Below are 23427 nucleotides of genomic sequence, written 5' to 3'. Positions count from 1 at the left end.
CAAAACTCATGACGTTCATACATTAAATACATACAGCTCTTTATACATCATTCATACATGAAGAAAGTTATTTTTGAACACAAAGTAATAAAAATCAATGTGTGACTTTAAACATAAAGATAATAGATGCTTAATAAAGAATATAATGCATATACACCACAGGACAGGCTTCCCTGGTGGTGCAGTGATAAGGAATCTGACTGCCAAGCAGGAGACCTGGGTTCAAAAAGGAGCTGGACATGAGGTAGTGACTAAACAACACAACACCAGACACCACAGGACACCAACTTGTCCCCATGGGATTGCACAAAGCTAAAATTAAAAGACTGGTCAAACCCTGTGTGGAGAAAACGTGGATCAACCAGAACTCTCCCACACCATTGGTAGGGATACAAAAGCTGCAACCACTCAGGAAAATAGTCATGCAGTTTTATTTTTTCAATCTTTATTAAAATATTATTGGCCCATAGCACTGAGTAAGTTGAAGGTGAACATGCAGTACACTCATTTTCTACATACAAATCTGATACACTCATTTTCTACAAAGTGACCACCAGCACAGCTTGCACTAACACTGCTCTCTCAGGGCAAGAGGAATCATTTGGAGGTGATATGTTTATTACAGAGACTGGCATGATGGTTTCACAGATATATACTCACCTCAAAACTCATGACATTCATACATTAAATACGTACAGCTCTTTATACACCATTCATCATTCATACATCATTCACACGCTCTCATCACAGTATTGTCATTTCTTTTTCGGGAGGTGTGTTGTTCAAGAACAGCTGTCACACTGTTGATCTCTAAGGGAGAGGGGAAGCTGGGGTCTCCTATGCTGCCATCTGGGTGATGTCTCCAGAAAACCACATATCTCCTTGGCTGAGCAATGCACTTCTAGAGAAAGTCTTTCTCAAGTACACAAAGTGGCACATATCACTACTTTCTTACAGGGTAAAAAGCATGACCAGACTATTACCAGACCAGTAATTCCACATCCTGATTTTACCCAAGAGATATGAATACATCCACCACAAAAGGACTAAGATACAAATGTTCACTGAAGCCTTATTCGTAATGGCCAGAAAGCTGGCAAAACCTCAAATGTCTAACAGGTGAACAAAACAGGTGGAGGAAAGTACAAACCCAAGAATAGTACTTAGAGATAAAAAGGAAAAAACTACTGACAACATGGATTAAACTCCTACACGCTGTGCTGTGCAAACAAGAAACTGAAAAGAATGAGTGTGTGTTATGTAATCCCCTCAGATGACAATTTTAAACTATGGATAAATGTAGCTGGGCATCCCCGGTGGCTCAGTGGAAAAGAACCCGCCTGACAATGCAGGAGACATGGATTTGATCCCTGGGTTGGAAAGGTCCCCCGGAGAAGGGAATGGCTTCCCTCTCCAGTGTTCTTGCTGGGAGAATCCCACGGACAGAGAAGCCTGGTGGGCTACAGTCAGTCCATGGGGTCGCAAAGAGTCAGATAAACCGAACGAGTAATCGAGAACAAATGTAATTACATCTCAATACAAGAGACCTTGAAACACTTAGAACAATACGATCATAGGAAATAATAGTAAAAAATACAAAAAGTGATAGCCAATTATTAAATATGAAAGCGAGTATTTTATTGAATGAGATGGATCAGAGCATAATTTCCCTGTGGTATTTCACTTAAGACGAAGATGGATACCGCTAAACACTCATTGGTTGTGTGGCTAACGTAGAGTCTTAAGCTTTGCTATCGGCAGGTTGAATCACTAAACATTTTCAGAGATGAAATAAATGAGGAATAACCTTCATAAGAGAAGAAATTTTGATCGGATTAATAACCCAAAGGTTGTATATTAATTGAATACTACACACTGTATTGGCAAGAAATTTTATAAGTTTCATTCATGGGTTTAACCCAACGTATCTTAAAACTATATACCATTAAACACTCCAGAGTTTTGGTATTTTCTTGTGTTTGAATAAGTATCAGGAATAACATAAAAATGTGTCCGGTGTAAACTCATAGGTAGAAATATCACATTTAGTTTGAGAAGATTTCCAGACGCTCCTCTGGTTGGGTCTCCAAAAGATCCCAATCTGAAAACAGTGAAAGATTTGAGAAGTTATGTTGTTAGTGAAAAGTTGTCATTACTCCTTCCATCACCTTGCCTTATCTTATCTTCAGAACAGGTTGTTCTGAGCTGAACTACTGCCCTTCGGATGCTGCACTCTTCACAGCTTACAGGAATCTCTATGAGCCAGGGAAGCAGAAGCCCTGTGAGTGGGCCTGTGCAGTCTTGATCCATCAGTAAAGGAGATTTGTCTTGGTTGCTCCCAGGCGTTTCTCATCGGGAAGATCTGAGGGAGGTGACAAGCTCACTGTTCTTTTGTGACATGTGGGCAGGTTGGGAAACCTGCCCCTGTGAACGCAGGAGATTCTCAGCTAGCTAAGTCTGGAGACAGAACACAGGCCCTTGAGATGTTGCAGCTTCGTACAGTAATAATGCCTCCACAGGCAGCTGGAAGCTTGCTCCAAGGGGTGTGTTGGGGGCCTTCCAGCCTCACGCAGGGGCTGGAACCTCAGCTGTGACGGTCCAGGACCCCGGTCCGCCGCCGGGGCTCAGTCTCTCTGCCTCCCTCTGCACCGCCCTCCCTTCCACCTCTCTCTCTCTCCCCCTCTTTTCCTCTCCCTGCCTCCCTACACGTTCTCTCTCTCTGCCTCTCTCTCTCACCAAACACGCACAGCATCTAAACAAGGGAGCTGGGTCAGCAGGGCTCCACCATTAAATACACCTCGGCTTTGGAGCTAAGCCTCCAGGAAGGCCTCAGGAAAAGCCCCTGCCGGGGCAGCCAGTTTCCCGCGCTGCCCTCCCATCTCCACCCTTGAAACGAGGACTTCACCTCCTGGGGCTCTGAACTGCTGCCACGCTTAGTGGCCCTGAAACCAGGAACAAGCCAGAGCGCATCTCTCCTCACCCTTCTGGGTTCTGGGGAGGAGAAGCACCGCCGGAGCCACGACAGAGCCGCCCACACCCGCAGGCCGGCCCTGCGAGGCCCTGACCGCCTCCTGCGCGCCGCCCCCCGGCGCCGCGTCCGCTCCAACGCCGCCGCCGGCCCCGCTGCTCCAGGGCCTCGTGTCCTGAGCTCTCAGTGTCCGCGCTGCGCAGGCTTGCTCAGGATCGCATGGATACAGATAAATGTCTCGTGGTCACGGAAAAATACTGCCATGGCTTCTCTCCAGACTCTTACGAGTGTTTAGTTTGGCTGATAGGATCGCTGGTGGTACCGCACTGAAGAGACCTTCCTCTGCCCCCCACACCCCCCCCCGCAATTTATTTCTAATCACAGAGTGTGACCTTATGTGTAAATAGATCATAGACATAGCTAGTTAACATAAGATCGTACTGGCTCAAGCTGGGTCCTCATCCAATGACTGGACCCTTCTATGAAGAGAAGAGACACAGGGAAGACGGTCATGTCGAGACAGAGGCACAGGCCCGGAAACTCGAGGAACCACCAGGGAGTAGGAAAGGTAAAGAGATTTCTCCCCGAGAGCCTCGCGAGGAAGTGTGGTCCTGAGAACACACTGATTTTAGACCTCAAGCCTCCAGAAGTGGGAGAGAATGAATACGGTGGTTTGAAACCTCAGTGTGGGCCGCTCACGACAGAGGTCCTAGGAACCTAACACAGTGCCTGGAGAGCAGAGAAGTGCCCTCTCACGCTCCCGTGCCTAAACCGTTAAGTTACGGTAGTTTACTAGAGCAAAAACTCAACCATTTCAGCAATCAAAAATACATTCAAAGAAGGACATGAGCCCCATCAAAACAACACTCTACATCAACATTCAATGCAATGCCCTGAATTTCAGGAGCACATCTTGCCGGGGTCCAGCCCCGGTGGATCCAGGGAATTCGAAGCGGGGACGGCTTGGCGAGGATCAGGAAACAACTGCTTAATTAAACGTTAATTAAGGATATAAAGAGTAATAGAATAAGGATAGCTCAGTGAGGAAATTCAGTGGAGAAAAGAGGCTGAATAATTCAGCCAGAAGGTAAGAGAAAGAACGACATGGTGAGACCAAGTTTCGGTGAACAAGGCCCGCACTTTATTTTCCAAAGTAGTTTTTATACCTTAAGTTATGCATAGACGATAATGGGGGAAGGGGTAGAGTCATGCAGTAAGCCAGGCTTTCTTCCTGCAAACTTATCATATGCAAAAGTTTAGGTGATTTGCATCATCTTCTGGCCCAGAGGCCTTTTCCTCTAAAGGTGATTATTCTAAAGTCAGGTGCCAGCCTCCAAAAAGCATTAGATAAAGTTGCATTCCTACAGAGCAAAGGTGTGGTGGGCTATAACAAGAAAAAGAATTACCTCAAGGGTCCCAGGTTACAAACATTAAAGCTACTACTTACACCAATTATATTAATCAATACACTGCCAGGGACACAGCAGGTAAGGGATATGGAGACTTAGCAGCAAATATTGGCCCAAGAAGTGAAAATCCCTTCACCAATACAATTTCTAATCAATCTTTTGACTGCTCAAAGGAATCTGTATTTAGACAGTTTAGAACATCTCATGCCCCTCACAGTTTGGAGGCTCTGAGCAATCACATGTGGCCGGAAAAACCTATTCAGGCAGGCTAGAGGACTTCCAAGGGAGTTTGTAGGTTGAAACACTGTCACACCCAAGAATTATTAACTGGAGCTGTAAGCTAACTCTTTTTTCAGAGAGGTAGTAGGGGACAGCCCCCCGTAAAGTCAGAGGTGTAGGTGAAAGCACAAAGCAGAAAGTAGGCAGACTCTGGTTTTGGGGGTAGATTGCTCAAGAATTTCCAGGGAGACTCCTGAGGCTTGATCCCGCCTTTGCGTATGCCAAGCCTCCTTCCTCATGACCTTTGCCAGGGGCGGAGCTCCTCACATGGCTACCAGCAGTGATAGAATTCCAGTTGAGCTATTCCAGATCCTGAAAGATGATGCTGTGGAAAGTGCTGCACTCAATATGCAATATGCCGGCTCCCGGCATCTCCCCGTTTTTTATTTCTTAAAACAGCCAGAAATCTTTCACTGGAAGTACAGGTAATTAGGATGTTCTGTCAGGTGGTCATCAGATGCAGGGAGGAAATCCCTGGAACGAGTTAGAGCCAGGCGTTCCTTGAGCAATGATAGACATTTACTGGGGTCTATGGAGTTGACGTTATCTTGCTTGGATCACTGAGAAAATGAAGGTGCTGATGACAGCTGTCCCTGGCAGTCCTGGTGAGATATGTGCTAAAGCCAGAGTCACGTCCAGGAACAGAGAGGCTGGTTGCAGAAGTCATGGGGTGGGGAAGGATGGTGCTATCGTGGTCTCAGAGTTTGTCTCAGAGGATGAGGCTTAGGAAGTCAGTGGCCACCAAATGTAAAGGAGCCTTGGCAAACCTCCCTTGTCATTGAGTCCCTGCTTCTACCACTGTGGTAGAGACCCTTCACTAAGCTCAGTACTAAGTCATAGAACATAATTAAGAACTCAATGAATGGAGAGTGAATCATTAAGAAATTATAAAAATAGATAATCAAACACATTATGTGATCACCCCTACATTCACACCGAATCAAGAAGCCTTCATTCAAATGTAAGAGACCAAGAGTCAGTGATTCCTAGTTCATGCACAAAGAACAGTCTCTCTCTTCCTGCATTCTACCAAAAAATTAAGAGACCCATAAAAGCGAATCCTGGAGGCAGTGCGATCTTTCTGATATGATAAGAAGTTAGAGAATAAAATTTTGACTAAGGACTTACTCAGTCCTTCCTTAATATATAATTTTAATCAATTCAAGGGGCTTCCCAGTTGGCACTGGTGGTAAAGAACCAGGTTGCCAACACGGGAGACATAAGAGACCCAGTTTCAATCCCTGGATTGGGAAGATCCCCTGGAGGAGGGCATGGCAACCCACTCCAGTATTCTTGCCTGGAGACTCTCCATGGACAGAGGAGCCTGGTGGGCTACAGCCCAGAGGGTCACAAAGAGTGGGAAACGACTGAAGTGACTTAGCAAACACACACGAAATCAATTGGAATGTTAAATGTCAATCAAAAACTGCTGAAAGGAAGGGCTGTAGAAATGGTTCTAGAGACAGGAGATGTGAGAGAGGGTTGGATGGTGCTAAGCACAGAGTAGGATGATGGTCCCGAGTGGAACTGGAGGCATGGGAATGGGGAGACGGGTGGTGAGAATGAACTGTCTCAGTCTGCCATGACACACCTACAGACAAGACCATTCCCCAACTAAGGGACATTAAGGTAAATCTGATTCATCCTGTTCAGATGCTATTTACATTGTGCGGATCTGTATCTGTATGGGAATATTAAAACAGTAATTGATCGTATATGAAATGAGTCGCCAGTCCAGGTTCGATGCACGATACTGGATGCTTGGGGCTGGTGCACTGGGACGGCCCAGAGGGATGGTATGGGGAGGGAGGAGGGTTCAGGATGGGGAACACATGTATACCTGTGGCAGATTCATTTTGATATATGGCAAAACCAATACAATATTGTTAAGTTAAATAAAATAAAATTTAAAAAAATAAATAAATAAAACAGTAATTGGCAGATATCCTGTTATTGAAAGCTTGAAGGGTTTTCTCAAGTAACCAGTTTACCTGCAGATGGGTATGACCACGTGCGTAATAAGAAGGAAGAGAAAAAATGCCCCCTAGGATGTGCACCTCAGCAAAGCTGGTGAACCTTCACACCCTTCACAAGGAAGGAAGAAAACAGGAGGAGAGCAGAGGAGCTATTTTGAAGCAACCTACACAGGTATTAGAAATATGTGGGATGGTTCCTGGACATGTCATTTCCTCTTCAGTTTTATTGGATTCTGGGATTCATAATGCCAATGATGTTGGTATATTTAGAAAATACCCAAAGGCAGGTGGCAAGTACTGACTTGCAGAATCGTCTGAGAAGTGCTGAGTGTCCTGTGACACTGTGTGACATCGTGGTGTCTTCACCTTGTCTAATACATGCCAGGAGGACTTTTGAAAAGGAGAGGGACCAGGATGTGATATGGATTCTTATTTGAACTAACCAAAGTTCCCTCTAAATTTAAGCAAAATCCTTTGCTTTGCATACATGCTCAGTCGTGTCCCACTCTTTGCCACCCTATGGACTGACTGTTGCCCGACAGACTCCTCTGTCCCTGGGATTTCCCAGGCAAGAATACTGGAGTGGGTTGCCATTTCCTCCTCCAGAACAAAATCTTGATCTTCATCAGTTAGTTGCTTTTCCTCAAAGCCAGCCTCTGCACCACCAACCTCGGTAACTTACTCACAGGAGGAATCAGCTCAGTCAGTGGTTCTCTTGAGTCCACGTCTCCTGCTCTGTCCCCTGGGCTTCCTCCAGGCCCAGCCGGGGCTCCTTACTTCTGTCTCTGGGCTCAGAGCCCTTTCTCTTTGAACCCAAAGACGTTCACCCTGCTCGGGCCTGTTCACCCTGTTCACCCTGCTCAGGGGGCTTCCCTGCTCTCTGACACCCAGCCTTGACTGGGACCTCTTATACCTCATGTTTGTTGTTTTTCATCCTGGGTCTTTTCTCCTGCTATTTCCTTCTTCTTTACACTCAGCTTCCCATCAGACTCCAGCAGACTCCATCCTCGCTCAGCCCACCCAGTCTCAGCTCTGGGGTCTTTGACCTCCAGTGTCATTCGGGGGTCAGGACACATAACCAGGAGGAGCCCTAAGAGCAGCAGGGCTGAGCTCAGGAATCATCTTTCCGGTTTAGGCACACAGGTCTCCCCTTCCTCCAGCTCGTGTCTCCATCCCTGTGCTTCTGGGACTCTGAGGTGGGTGAGGCTTCCTGTGAGTGGGTGCTGTGCTGGGACTGCACACTTGGACCAGGCGCAGTACTGAGTGCCGGGTGAGGAGAGGATTGGAGCCCACACACACGTGCTTTCTCCTAACCTGCTGGAAGTAAAGTGGTGCAGCTGCTGGGGAAGGCAGTCTGGTAGTTCTTCTAAATCAATCAGAGAGTGAAATTCAGCCAATCAATCGATCAAGTGTAAACTTACCGCTGACCCACAGATTTCATTCTTAAGTATATGCCCAAGAAATTAAAACATACGTCCACACTGAAACTGCTAAATTTTACACAACCCTAAAGAGTATCTGAAACCCTGCCTTCCTCCCTAATGACTGTGGCGTCCTTGGAGGAGAAATTAGGGACCCATTCCCACCCCTTTATATTTTGTGGGAGAACATGATCTCTACTGAGAGGGCAGAAGACGCAGCTTCTTTTCATCTAAACACAAGGAGATTTGTCAGTAAAGGCCCGGAGTCTGTCTACACCTCCCTGTGGGGAGTGGATACACACGCAGCCTCCTGGAACCAGCTACCTGCCTGGAGAGCTCACCTGGGCAATTCACCACCTGGGCTTCTGTTCAGTCACTCTGTGGCTCATTTCTGTTATCTGTGAAATGGGGAAAGCCAACTCACCAACCTAAACATGGTACTAACGAGGAAAATGGGTGAATACAAAACCCCCTCAATAAATAGTCAGCAGTGTTTAATATTATTCTATTACAGGAACACCAGATGCTTGAAGAGATGAGACTCCAGTGGTGAGACTCAGCCATGCCATTCAAAGAATGGCATTATTTCCTCTTTTTTTCTTACAGACATTTAACTCTGTTGTTCTAGTCATGAATCAGAAGTGGGTGTGCTGCAGATCAGGATGATGGAGAAATGTTGTAGTTCTGGAGCTCAAGCTATTTACTTTTCTGAGAAATCTTCATAAAAAGCATTAGAAAACTGCCCTTAAAATGGGTCCTGTTTGTATCCATTGTTCTTCTCACTGAGAGCAAGTGAGTCTGCTGGAAAATGAGCTGCCCTCTGACCTTAGCAACCAGGGCACAGCTGGGATTAACCACGAAGACAATGGGGTCACCGGGAGGACCACGCCAGGGTCCAGCCTCGAGGGGAGGCAGATCATGCCTGGTCTCCACCTACAGCTGACACAGTTTGCCAGTCTCTCTTCAGCTGAGACATTGAGCTATTTTCCCAGGTATACAAAATATTTTTAAAGAAACAGCCTTTTCAGAACTTAAAAAATGTCAGCGTTTAAATTGTTTGTGTTAGAAGTGGTCTTAAACACAAGTCAACATGTATTAACAAGAGAAGAAAGATTTTTAAGGGTTATTTCTGGCTGGGCCTAGTTCCTCAGGGCACGTGAAGAAGCTGCCACAAAATTGTACTGTCACAGGTGCCGGAAAGGCACGTACATGCGTTTCCCATGAGCATGGATGGTAGGGCACAATTTCTTCTGCAGAAGGAAAGGACTTACAGGAGTTGGTGAATAATCTTGTCTTGACTCATAAAGACTTCTTCCTCATGAAGTTGAAGGTAAGTGGTGAAGAAATCAGAAGTTGATCTTGAAATACCACCTGCCTTGAGGAAAGGGCGGCGGCTGGTAGAGGTATATATATTCAGGGCTGAGCACGCCCGGCACACAAGCTTACAGGCTGCCTGCCCACCTCTGCTTCCTCCAGGAACACAGGTAAGTGCTTCCAGCAGCTCTGCGCTAACTCAGGAGTTCTTTCTGAAAATAATAATGAATGTGATGTTTTATCGTGCGTGTGTTAAATATTTCATTTGGTATGATGGTATTTTATATATTCTGCCACAGAAGAACTTTTTCTCCTGATTTAGTCCATAGGTAATTTACTTATTTCTAAAAGAAAACCCACGTTCCTTCGGGAGCACATGTATCAGGGGTAGGCTGTCCAGCATCCACAGATCCTTCAAGTAAGGCACGGAGGTACCTGATGGGAGATGGCTGGATGTTACCACATCAGTTTTGCCTTTGAATCTGTTATAAATTCACTGGGAAAGACCTGGAGGCTGGGGAAAATTGAAAGGAAAAAGAAAAGGGGGCAGCATGGATGGGATGGTTATACAGCATCACGGACTCAATGAATAGGAATTTGGACAAACTCTGGGAGGTAGTGGAGGACAGAGGAGCTTGTCCATGGAGTGCAAAGAGTTGGACACGACTTAGCAACTGAACAACAACACAACCTCTGTTATAAAGCACTTTTTACCCACTCTTGTACAGTCAGTAAGGAAGAAACAGTAAAGATACGCTATTACTTTTTAGAAAAATGTTCTTTAAATACTAATTTCAATAGTCGTCTAATTATGAGATGGATACAGGTACATCTCTCAATTATGAAATGTATAACATCAAGTTTCTATTATATTTAAGAAACGTTTTCTATAAATAAGGCTTCCCAGGTGGCACTAGTGGTAAAGAACAAATCTACCAGTCCCGGAGCTGTAAGCGATGTGGGTTCAGTCCCTGGGTGGGGAAGATCCCCTGGAGGAAGGCATAGCAACCCACTCCGGTATTCCTAATTTCAAGTCTTCTAATTACCAAATGTATGGAAAGGAAAAATCTTCGTTGCCAGAAATCCACAACCCACACATAAGGCATTTCTTTTAGAAATTCTCATTACAGACTACCTTCCTTCCCTAGAGTGATGATAAAATGCATCTGATGCTCTTCCAGGACTTCCAGACCACATCCGGCCACCATGAGTTCCCTCAGTGAAGCAATCATCCACCTTGCAATTGATCTGTTCCACCAGATCAGAAAATCAGAGAAGGAAAACATCTTCCTGTCGCCTTTCAGTATCTCGTCAGCCTTAGCCATGACTTACTTAGGGGCCCGAGAAAACACCGCATCACAGATGCAGAAGGTAGGTGGCAGCTGCCTTTCCATCACAGGTTTGCATGGGGTGTCTGCTGGCTGCTGTGCAGATGACCACAGGTCTGTTGTCCCCAGGGTCCCAGGGGAAGCTCAAGCAGCCCCACGACTGGGTGGGCACAGAGTTATGGGGGCAGGGCTCCCCACCTGCCTCCTGTGCCTGGACTTCCTCTGGGGGCTGGGATGAACCCCTAGAACTGCTCAACAACCAGAGGTGAGGCTTTAATGGAAGACTTCAGTAGAAGTGAGGCCCTGACTAAAGTCCACGGGAGATATCTTTACATGTTTCCTCAACGATGAATGAAAAACGAGACATGATTCTTTAAAGTGGACAGCGCTCAAGCAGCTTTGTGTTTCCCACACACAGACTGTGTTTTTTAAGAAGCAAGTGTTTGCACTGAATATTCTTTCTTCTTTTCTTTGTTCCCTATGCTTTGGGGGTTTTTTGTTTGGTTTGGTACTTGGTTTGCATTTTCTTTCCTTTCTTCTTCCTGACTTTTTTCTTTCTTTTTGGTCGACTGTGATGCACACAGATATATAAGGTGACACTTCTTTGCCCCACTGTCTGTCTCCTCCAGGTCCTTCACTTCAATAAAATCGCAGAGAACACAAGAGGAGGAGCCGCAAAAGAGCACGTGAGTCACAGGGCACCGGATTTAGAGGATCACGTATCCAAGAGGGTCATAGTTTAAACTGGGAATTTCAGACCAAGTGGGGAAAGTCCACTTTTAGGGACATCTTAAGTGAAACCCAGCGGACAGAGTTGTAGCTCATTTCACGTTACATATATGTGCTTCACGGCTTTGTTATCCTAGAGGAGAGTAGCATGTGCTTCACGGGAAGGGCTCGGAAACCCAAAGGGGCTTCAGACTGCGCTCTGTTGTTCAGGAATGACAAATGTGGGCATTACAACTGCTCTGAGCCACAGTGACTTCATCCCAGTTCACTGGGGATGATAAAATGTCTGCTGCAATACATGCAAATCCATGTGAAACAGAATAGCAGGGCCAGGAAAATGAAAACTCTGATGTATAGTACGTATTTTATTATGGTTATTATAGCAAAATAATAACTATACTATTTATAACATGTTTCTAACATTGCATAGTATGAACTCATAATATTAATATTATTATTGGATAATGTTACATCATGATGGTAGTTCATATTATGAAGACCAATTGGTAGGCATCAAAATATATTATGGAAAGTGATTAACTGAGAGCTATTGTTTATAGGCTCGTCCAAAACTCTCAGGTAGCAAGGTTAAGGTTCTGGATTGAGACAAGCCTGGGTTGAAAACCTGGCTCTGTCTCCTTGGAGAAGCTACTTAGCCCTCTGCACTGTCTTGTCATCATGTGAATCCAGCCAAAGACTTAGAGATGCTGGTATACAGCTGCTGGCAGAGTCCCAGACACACACTTCTCCCACACCGAGAAGTGCGGCCATCAGAACGAAGAGCCATAGGGCAGAGTCAACAGGTCTTAGAAGACAATCCCACCAGGAGTATAACAGGGCTTCACGTCATAACCTAGGACGATACACAGATTTCACTTTCTCACACAGCTGATGACTGTCAGAGACGCACTATGGTCTGGCCCTCAAGAAGCCTAACTTTAGCTGAGGAGGTGACCCTAAGCATTGCAGACGGCTAAGACAGTGCCTGGAGGAACGGCGCTGCGTGGTAGTTCAAAGGAGAAAAGAGGGATGTCTGAGCAGGAGAAAGAATTGCCTAGGAGACCGGCTGTAAGGATTAGGAAGGCTATACCGGTAAAACACACCAATTAGGGGAAATAACCACAACCATCATCCCTGGGGATACCGCCCTCTAGACAGGGATCCACAGACCCCTGGGGGTGTGCTGTTTACATTGACAGAGATTCCAATGACCTCACTTTTTGACATTTGAAGGTTGAAAAGCCAGGAAATGTTCATCATCACTTTCAACAGCTTCTGACAGAATTAAAGAAATCCACTGATGCCTATGAGCTGAGTGTCGCCAACAGGCTCTACGGAGAAAAGGAGTTTCGGTTTCTCCAGGTGAGTTTCCTGGTCTGTCACGCCTTTGGTCTGCATCCCTGGTCCTCGGGCCCCATCTCCTAATGGGGGGAGGGTGCAGAGGAGCCTGGGGACCCACACGGGGGCATTACTCCCAGGGGCGCCGGGCTCCCTGACCACAACTGCACCCGATGGAGTGTCCAGAGGCTGATAGCACACCAGTGAGGGGGGCGAGGGATTGGCTTGTGAACTCTGCTTGATCAGGATTTAACACATTTAATTTAATTTGGGAATACCTACATAGTTACTGATAAATTACTTTTCATTCCTGCTTTCTTCCTGCTCATGTCATAGGAATACATGGATAATGTTCAGAAATTTTATCTAGCCAGTGTGGAATCTGCTGATTTTAAAAATGCTGCAGAGGAAAGTCGAAAGATGATTAATTCCTGGGTGGAGAGCCAAACCAATGGTAGGTTATGAGAGAGTCACTCATTACAAACCACGGCTGAGTCCCCGCTGTGTGTGAACACGGTGCTGGAAACTGACTGGGCTGTCAGGAGAGGGGTGAGACGAGACTGCAGAGGGTGGGGAGGCCCTGCAGGGGGTGGACGGTCCACGTCATGCGGAGAGAAACGGGCAGGTGGGGCTCCCAGGACCAGCCCCCTGCAGGCACAGCTGGGTCTGGAAGACAGTGTCTTGTGGATCCCAAGTCTCTGCTCAGGCTTCAGGTTGATTCATAAGTTGTTCTAAATTAAAGGCGTAACTTCCGGGTTATAATCCCTAAGAGAAAATATGAAGAGTCCACTTTTGCTTTCTTAACTGGGAAACAAGCCGCTCTCCGTTACACCATCCTTCTTGCAGAAATGACCACCTGCAGGAGAAGGGTCCTGGCCCACGTCCCCCTCCCACTGGATTGTCACAGTGTCCACCCCACCCAGGGAGGGGCTGGACAACGTCTCCATCCCACGAACCGTATCCTACCTCCCTTTCGAAACATAGGCTTAACCTACAGCAACTCAATGTGCAGAATGAAGAAGAAGACAGGGAATGGAAACAAGAGACAAAGCTACTGAGGGAACAGAAAGGGAGGAAAGGGAAGAAGAAAACTGACCAGTAAAGGTCAGCTGAAATCAGTTCTTCAGAATTGATGACCTGTTCATCAGTTCTGATGAGCATCATATTGTCAGAATTGATGACCCAGAATTCTTGGGTCAGGAAGAGCCCCTGAAGGAGGGCACGGCATCCCACTCCAGTATTCTTGCCTAGAGAGTCCCATGGACAGAGGAGCCTGGTGGGCTACAGTCCGTGGGCTCACAGACTGAAGAGGCTTAGCATAGCATGGCATCTTAAATATCATAGAAATATCATGGCATCTTAAATATCAGAAATCAGTTCATCAGGATTCCTTGTGAAATGACTGATGTCCCCACACACACAGACTGAGCAGGGGCGTCTGCATGAGGGCGACTCCATCAGGCTGGGACTGTGAGCAAAGCCTCACCTGGTGAACCGCTGGGCATGGAGTCCCTCACGGGCTGACTTGTGTCAATATTTAACCATCACTTGTAACTTTCAACGCATCTGACAGATAAACCACTTGTGCCTTTCATGACAGACCTTTGATTTTCTGTCTTTGCAGGAAAAATCAAGGAACTATTTCCCAAAGACTCTCTCAAAAGCTCTACTGTTCTGGTTCTGGTGAACGCCGTCTACTTCAAAGGGCAGTGGAACCAGAAATTTAAGGAAGAACATACTGCAGAGGAAAAGTTTTGGCTGAACAAGGTATTGTCTGTAATTTACGTGTATAACCAAGTGTAGCTACATGCACTGTGAAATTTAAATGCATAGTAATTAATATATAACTCGTATAGAAGATAGAATTTGTCAAGGCTTATTTTCTTGTCCTTTTTTTAAACTTTATTTACTGGGGATTCCTTGAAGAAACTCTTATCTCTAAGACACAAATTTCCCAGATCATCTCTTAGGAGGCTGAGTTTGGTGTCTCAATAATACTATCTTTTTTTCTGGCCTACTGCTCACCTGGCATTCTTTTGCACATGAATTTACTGCAGGATACAAGCAAACCTGTGCGGATGATGAAACAAACCAATAGTTTCAAGTTCGTGTCACTGGAGGACGTGCAAGCCAAGATCCTGGAAATCCCGTACAAAGGCGAAGAGCTAAGCATGTTGGTGCTGCTGCCCAATGAAGTAGACGGTCTGCAGGAGGTAAAACCTGGTATTCACAGTGCTCCATGCCATTGCTCACATTTCCAGTGATTCAGTGCTTGTTGGGCTGCTCATAGATTGGTGGTACTGGCTGGCAGCATAGAACAAAAAAATAATAATAATAACATCAATATCATAAACATCAGTGGCTCAATGGTAAAGAATCCGCCTGCAGTGTGTGAGCCACAGGAGACATGGGTTCAATTCCTGGGTCAGGAAAATCCCCTGGAAGAGGAAATGACAACCCACTCCAGTACTTCTGCCTGGGAAATCCCATGGACAGAGGAGCCTGGAGGGATGCAGACCATGGGGTCACAAAGAGTCAGACATGACCTTCACATGAAACACATGTTGTTTCATTTCTGTGTGCATGTTTATACAACACACATCTACACATGTGTATAGACATTTCTACATACGTGTATATAGTGTGTACATACATACATAGAAAGAGCAAAGTTATAAATGTATAAAAACATTTATTTGATCATATGATATATATTCAGGACTGTTATTGTTTCCTCCTCAGAGAAAATGTAATAAACTGAATCTCCTGTATTCATGTTTACATGAATGTTACATGTTAAAATAAAGGTTTCCCAGACATTTCAATCCAAGGTTAGGTGGGCTCCATGACCATGAGAATCCTGACAGTTGTTCCTTTTCCACTGTTACAGCTTGAAGACCAGCTCACTGCTGAGAAGTTAATAGCGTGGACGAGCCCACAGAATATGAGGAAGAGAGAAGTGGACTTATACCTGCCTCGGTTTAAAGTGGAAGAGAGCTACGACCTCGTGGCCACACTGCGAGCCCTGGGGATGGTGGACGCCTTCATTTTCAGGGTCGCCAACTTCTCGGGCATGACCGGGAGCGGTGATCTGGCGGTATCAAAGGTCTTCCACAAGTCCTTTGTGGAGGTGACCGAGGAGGGCACGGAGGCCGCGGCTGCTACCGGTGTGGGTGTTGCTGTCATCACATCATTGCCGATTCGTGAGAGTTTCCGCTGCGATCACCCTTTCCTGTTCCTCATCAAGCACATCAAGACCAACAGCATCCTCTTCTGTGGCCGAGTCTCTTCCCCTTAGACGTCGTTGGCCAGCGGCCACACTTGGGGACATTCAGAGAGATGTTCCCAGAGCTTGAATGTTGGTGCAACAGGTTCCCTTGGATGCATTTTCCTTTCCAAACTTATAGTCACCACTCACAATGTATTGGATAAAATATTGTCTGTCTCTCTCTCTCTACAAACACATGTAACCTACTCTATTCCGCATGAAAACGCCTCCTTGGACAAAGTGTTCACTATATTTTAAAAAGTTATTTCCATACTCTATCTTCTACTAAGTTTGAAATATCATAGCTCCTATTTCAAAAGTTGTTTTTACTTTTCAAACCTAAACATTCATATTTATTTGAGTTCAGGTGGTATGTGGGACCCTTACATGTCTAAATTTTTTAATTTTCTGAAATGCATTATCAATAAAACCATGGCTTGTTCATGTCATGTGTTGCTCATCCTTTTTTTTTCCAACAAACTGCAAGTGACCCCCACACATGGAAAAGATCATATAGAAAGATATTATCCTACATAGAAATCAAAATAGTGCAGCATGATGAGGTTAAAAAGGCAGACTGCTGTCAGAACATGGAAGGCTCTGTAACCCATGTAAGAGCCTAGATATAAGCATCTAGAACTCAGACTTGGGATGTGAACTGAGTCTCTAAGTAGGTAAGACAGATGATACATATGTTAGAGCTACCGAGAGAAATATGGTAATTGTGGCTGAAGGCAGAGATGGGATAAGATTGGGAGACCATCCAGTGAGAAGAAGGGCTGACATATGACCCTGAATTCCACCAACCCATAAAGCAAAGAACTGACAAATTTTATATTCCAAAACATAACTTTTCTCAGGGCAAGAAGAATCATTTGGAGGTGATATGTTTATTACAAAGATTGGCATGACGGTTTCACAGATATATACTCACATCAAAACTCATGACGTTCATACATTAAATACATACAGCTCTTTATAAATCATTCATACATGAAGAAAGTTATTTTTGAACACAAAGTAATAAAAATCAATGTGTGACTTTAAACATAAAGATAATAGATGCTTAATAAAGAATATAATGCATATACACCACAGGACAGGCTTCCCTGGTGGTGCAGTGATAAGGAATCTGACTGCCAACCAGGAGACCTGGGTTCAAAAAAGAGCTGGACATGAGGTAGTGACTAAACAACACAACACCAGACACCACAGGACACCAACTTGTCCCCATGGGATTGCACAAAGCTAAAATTAAAAGACTGGTCAAACCCTGTGTGGAGAAAACGTGGATCAACCGGAACTCTCCCACACCACTGGTAGGGATACAAAAGCTGCAACCACTCAGGAAAACAGTCTTGCAATTTTATTTTTTCAATCTTTATTAAAATATTATTGGCCCATAGCATTGAGTAAGTTGAAGGTGAACATGCGGTACACTCATTTTCTACATACAAATCTGATACACTCATTTTCTACAAAGTGACCACCAGCACAGCTTGCACTAACACTGCTCTCTCAGGGAAGAGGAATCATTTGGAGGTGATATATTTATTACACAGATTGGCATGATGGTTTCACAGATATATACTCACCTCAAAACTCCTGACGTTCATACATTAAATACGTACAGCTCTTTATACACCATTCATCATTCATACATCATTCACACGCTCTCATCACAGTATTGTCATTTCTTTTTCGGGAGGTGTGTTGTTCAAGAACAGCTGTCACACTGTTGATCTCTAAGGGAGAGGGGAAGCTGGGGTCTCCTATGCTGCCATCTGGGTGATGTCTCCAGAAAACCACATATCTCCTTGGCTGAGCAATGCACTTCTAGAGAAAGTCTTTCTCAAGTACACAAAGTGGCACATATCACTACTTTCTTACAGGGTTAAAAGTTGACCAGACTATTACCAGACCAGTAATTCCACATCCTGATTTTACCCAAGAGATATGAATACATCCACCACAAAAGGTCTAAGACACAAATGTTCACTGAAGCCGTATTCGTAATGGCCAGAAAGCTGGCAAAACCTCAAATGTCTAACAGGTGAACAAAACAGGTGGAGGAAAGTACAAACCCAAGAATAGTACTTAGAGATAAAAAGGAAAAAACTACTGACAACATGGATTAAACTCCTACACGCTGTGCTGTGCAAACAAGAAACTGAAAAGAATGAGTGTGTGTTATGTAATCCCCTCAGATGACAATTTTACACTATGGATAAATGTAGCTGGGCATCCCCAGTGGCTCAGTGGTAAAGAACCCTCCTGACAATTCAGGAGACATGGATTTGATTCCTGGGTTGGAAAGGTCCCCTGGAGAAGGGAATGGCTCCCCTCTCCAGTGTTCTTGCCGGGAGAATCCCATGGACAGAGAAGCCTGGTGGGCTACAGTCCATGGGGTCGCAAAGAGTCAGACACGACGGAGAGACTAATCGACAACAAATGTAGTTACATCTCAATACAAGAGACTTTTGAAACACTTAGAACAATACGAACATAGGAGATGATAGTAAAAAATACAAAGAAGTGATAGCCAATTATTAAATATGAAAGCGAGTATTTTATTGAATGAGATGGATCAGAGCATAATTTCCCTGTGCTATTTCACTTAAGACGAAGATGGATACCGCTAAACACTCATTGATTGTGTGGCTAACGTAGAGTCTTGAGCTTTGCTATCGACAGGTTGAATCACTAAACATTTCCAGAGATGAAATAAATGAGGAATCACCTTCATAAGAGAAGAAATTTTGATCGGATTAATAACACAAAGGTTGTATATTAATTGAATACTACACACTGTATTGGCAAGAAATTTTATAAGTTTCATTCATGGGTTTAACCCAATGTATCTTAAAACTATATAACCATGAAACACTCCAGAGTTTTGGTATTTCCTTGTGTTTGAATAAGTATCAGGAATAACATAAAAATGTGTCCGGTATAAACTCATAGGTAGAAATCTCACATTTAGTTTGAGTAGATTTCCAGACGCTCCTCTGGTTGGGTCTCCAAAAGATCCCAATCTGAAAACAGTGAAAGATTTGAGAAGTTATGTTGTTAGTGAAAAGTTGTCATTACTCCTTCCATCACCTTGCCTTATCTTATCTTCAGAACAGGTTGTTCTGACCTGAATGAACTACTGCCCTTCAGATGCTGCACCCTTCACAGCTTACAGGAATCTCTATGAGCCAGGGAAGCAGAAGCCCTGTGAGTGGGCCTGTGCAGTCTTGATCCATCAGTAAAGGAGATTTGTCTTGGTTGCTCCCAGGCGTTGTCTCATCAGGAAGATCTGAGGGAGGCGACAAGCTCACTGTTCTTTTGTGACATGTGGGCAGGTTGGGAAACCTGCCCCTGTGAACGCAGGAGATTCTCAGCTAGCTAAGTCTGGAGACAGAACACAGGCCCTTGAGATGTTGCAGCTTCGTACAGTAATAATGCCTCCATAGGCACCTGGAAGCTGGCTCCAAGGGGTGCGCTGGGGCAGCCTTCCAGCCTCACGCAGGGGCTGGAACCTCAGCTGTGACGGTCCAGGACCCCGGTCCGCCGCAGGGGCTCAGTCTCTCTGCCTCCCTCTGCACCGCCCTCCCTTCCACCTCTCTCTCTCTCCCCCTCTTTTCCTCTCCCTGCCTCCCTACACGTTCTCTCTCTCTGCCTCTCTCTCTCACCAAACACGCACAGCATCTAAACAAGGGAGCTGGGTCAGCAGGGCTCCACCATTAAATACACCTCGGCTTTGGAGCTAAGCCTCCAGGAAGGCCTCAGGAAAAGCCCCTGCCGGGGCAGCCAGTTTCCCGCGCTGCCCTCCCATCTCCACCCTTGAAACGAGGACTTCCCCTCCTGGGGCTCTGAACTGCTGCCACGCTTAGTGGCCCTGAAACCAGGAACAAGCCAGAGCGCATCTCTCCTCACCCTTCTGGGTTCTGGGGAGGAGAAGCACCGCCGGAGCCACGACAGAGCCGCCCACACCCGCAGGCCGGCCCTGCGAGGCCCTGACCGCCTCCTGCGCGCCGCCCCCCGGCGCCGCGTCCGCTCCAACGCCGCCGCCGGCCCCGCTGCTCCAGGGCCTCGTGTCCTGAGCTCTCAGTGTCCGCGCTGCGCAGGCTTGCTCAGGATCGCATGGATACAGATAAATGTCTCGTGGTCACGGAGAAATACTGCCATGGCTTCTCTCCAGACTCTTAGGAGTGTTCAGTTTGGCTGATAGGATCGCTGGTGGTACCGCACTGAAGAGAACTTCCTCTGCCCCCCCACCCCCCCCCAATTTATTTCTAATCACAGAGTGTGACCTTATGTGTAAATAGATCATAGACATAGCTAGTTAACATAAGATCGTACTGACTCAAGCTGGGTCCTCATCCAATGACTGGACCCTTCTATGAAGAGAAGAGACACAGGGAAGACGGTCATGTTGAGACAGAGGCACAGGCCCGGAAACTCGAGGAACCACCAGGGAGTAGGAAAGGTAAAGAGATTTCTCCCCGAGAGCCTCGCGAGGAAGTCTGGTCCTGAGAACACACTGATTTTAGACCTCAAGCCTCCAGAAGTGGGAGAGAATGAATACGGTGGTTTGAAACCTCAGTGTGGGCCGCTCACGACAGAGGTCCTAGGAACCTAACACAGTGCCTGGAGAGCAGAGAAGTGCCCTCTCACGCTCCCGTGCCTAAACTGTTAAGTTACGGTAGTTTACTAGAGCAAAAAGTCAACCATTTCAACAATCAAAAATACATTCAAAGAAGGACATGAACCTCATCAAAACAACACTGTACATCAACATTCAATGCAATGCCCTGAATTTCAGGAGCAAATCTTGCCCGGGGTCCAGCCCCGGTGGATCCAGGGATTCGAAGCAGGGACGGCTTGGCGAGGATCAGGAAACAACTGCTTAATTAAACGTTAATTAAGGATATAAAGAGTAATAGAATAAGGATAGCTCAGTGAGGAAATTCAGTGGAGAAAAGAGGCTGAATAATTCAGCCAGAAGGTAAGAGAAAGAACGACATGGTGAGACCAAGTTTCGGTGAACAAGGCCCGCACTTTATTTTCCAAAGTAGTTTTTATACCTTAAGTTATGCATAGACGATAATGGGGGAAGGGGTAGAGTCATGCAGTAAGCCAGGCTTTCTTCCTGCAAACTTATCATATGCAAAAGTTTAGGTGATTTGCATCATCTTCTGGCCCAGAGGCCTTTTCCTCTAAAGGTGATTATTCTAAAGTCAGGTGCCAGCCTCCAAAAAGCATTAGATAAAGTTGCATTCCTACAGAGCAAAGGTGTGGTGGGCTATAACAAGAAAAAGAATTACCTCAAGGGTCCCAGGTAACAAACATTAAAGCTACTACTTACACCAATTATATTAATCAATACACTGCCAGGGACACAGCAGGTAAGGGATATGGAGACTTAGCAGCAAATATTGGCCCAAGAAGTGAAAATCCCTTCACCAATACAATTTCTAATCAATCTTTTGACTGCTCAAAGGAATCTGTATTTAGACAGTTTAGAACATCTCATGCCTCTCACAGTTTGGAGCTCTGAGCAATCACATGTGGCCGGAAAAACCTATTCAGGCAGGCTAGAGGACTTCCAAGGGAGTTTGTAGGTTGAAACACTGTCACACCCAGGAATTATTAACTGGAGCTGTAAGCTAACTCTTTTTCAGAGAGAGGTAGTGGGGACAGTGTGAAAGCACAAAGCAGAAAGTAGGCAGACTCTGGTTTTGGGGTAGATTGCTCGAGAATTTCCAGGGAGACTCCTGAGGCTTGATCCCGCCTTTGCGTATGCCAAGCCTCCTTCCTCATGACCTTTTGCCAGGGGCGGAGCTCCTCACATGGCTACAGCAGTGATAGAATTCCAGTTGAGCTATTCCAGATCCTGAAAGATGATGCTGTGGAAAGTGCTGCACTCAATATGCAATATGCAATATGCACTCAAATATGCAATATGCCGGCTCCCGGCATCTCCCTGTTTTTATTTCTTAAAACAGCCAGAAATCTTTCACTGGAAGTACAGGTAATTAGAATGTTCTGTCAGGTGGTCATCAGATGCAGGGAGGAAATCCCTGGAACAAGTTAGAGCCAGGCGTTCCTTGAGCAATGATAGACATTTACTGGGGTCTATGGAGTTGACGTTATCTTGCTTGGATCACTGAGAAACTGAAGGTGCTGAAGACAGCTGTCCCTGGGCAGTCCTGGTGAGATATGTGCTAAAGCCAGAGTCACGTCCGGGGACAGAGAGGCTGATTGCAGAAGTCATGGGGTGGGGAAGGATGGTGCTATCATGGTCTCAGAGTTTGTCTCAGAGGATGAGGCTTAGGAAGTCAGTGGCCACCAAATGTAAAGGAGCCTTGGCAAACCTCCCTTGTCATTGAGTCCCTGCTTCTAGCACTGTGGTAGAGACCCTTCACTAAGCTCAGTACTAAGTCATGGAACATAATTAAGAACTCAATGAATGGAGAGTGAATCATTAAGAAATTATAAAAATAGATAATCAAACACATTATGTGATCACCCCTACATTCACATGGAATCAAGAAGCCTTCATTCAAATGTAAGAGACCAAGAGTCAGTGATTCCTAGTTCATGCACAAAGAACAGTCTCTCTTTCCTGCATTCTACCAAAAATTAAGAGACCCATAAAAGCGAATCCTGGAGGCAGTGCGATCTTTCTGATATGATAAGAAGTTATAGAATAAAATTTTGACTAAGGACTTACTCAGTCCTTCCTTAATATATAATTTTAATCAATTCAAGGGGCTTCCCAGTTGGCACTGGTGGTAAAGAACCAGGTTGCCAACACGGGAGACATAAGAGACCCAGGTTCAATCCCTGGATTGGGAAGATCCCCTGGAGGAGGGCATGGCAACCCACTCCAGTATTCTTGCCTGGAGACTCTCCATGGACAGAGGAGCCTGGTGGGCTACAGCCATAGGGTCACAAAGAGTGGGAAACGACTGAAGTGACTTAGCAAACACACACGAAATCAATTGGAATGTTAAATGTCAATCAAAAACTGCTGAAAGGAAGGGCTGTAGAAATGGTTCTAGAGACAGGAGATGTGAGAGAGGGTTGGATGGTGCTAAGCACAGAGTAGGATGACGGTCCCGAGTGGAACTGGAGGCATGGGAATGGGGAGACGGGTGGTGAGAATGAACTGTCTCAGTCTGCCATGACACACCTACAGACAAGACCATTCCCCAACTAAGGGACATTAAGGTAAATCTGATTCATCCTGTTCAGATGCTATTTACATGTGCGGATCTGTATCAGTATGGGAATATTAAAACAGTAATTGATCATATATGAAACGAGTCGCCAGTCCAGGTTCGATGCACGATACTGGATGCTTGGGGCTGGTGCACTGGGACGGCCCAGACGGATGGTATGGGGAG

The 23427-nt window shown here is 45.6% G+C and overlaps 1 protein-coding gene across 1 annotated transcript; it reads left to right on the top strand.

Moving 5' to 3' along the window:
* The first annotated feature begins 9467 nt into the window (after positions 1 to 9467).
* On the top strand, positions 9468 to 16479 carry LOC113888750 (serpin B4-like). The gene is made up of 8 exons (XM_027535769.1): positions 9468 to 9537; positions 10549 to 10738; positions 11325 to 11381; positions 12658 to 12786; positions 13099 to 13216; positions 14387 to 14529; positions 14820 to 14975; positions 15653 to 16479. The coding sequence occupies exons 2-8, from the start codon at positions 10574 to 10576 to the stop codon at positions 16058 to 16060; spliced, it is 1176 nt and encodes a 391-aa protein (XP_027391570.1). The 5' UTR covers positions 9468 to 9537; positions 10549 to 10573; the 3' UTR covers positions 16061 to 16479.
* Positions 16480 to 23427: the final 6948 nt, after the last annotated feature.

The sequence above is a fragment of the Bos indicus x Bos taurus genome, unplaced genomic scaffold (genome assembly GCF_003369695.1).
Source record: "Bos indicus x Bos taurus breed Angus x Brahman F1 hybrid unplaced genomic scaffold, Bos_hybrid_MaternalHap_v2.0 tig00001578_arrow_arrow_obj, whole genome shotgun sequence".
Taxonomy (NCBI): Eukaryota; Metazoa; Chordata; class Mammalia; order Artiodactyla; family Bovidae; genus Bos; species Bos indicus x Bos taurus.
This window is presented reverse-complemented; position numbering and strand designations above follow the sequence as displayed.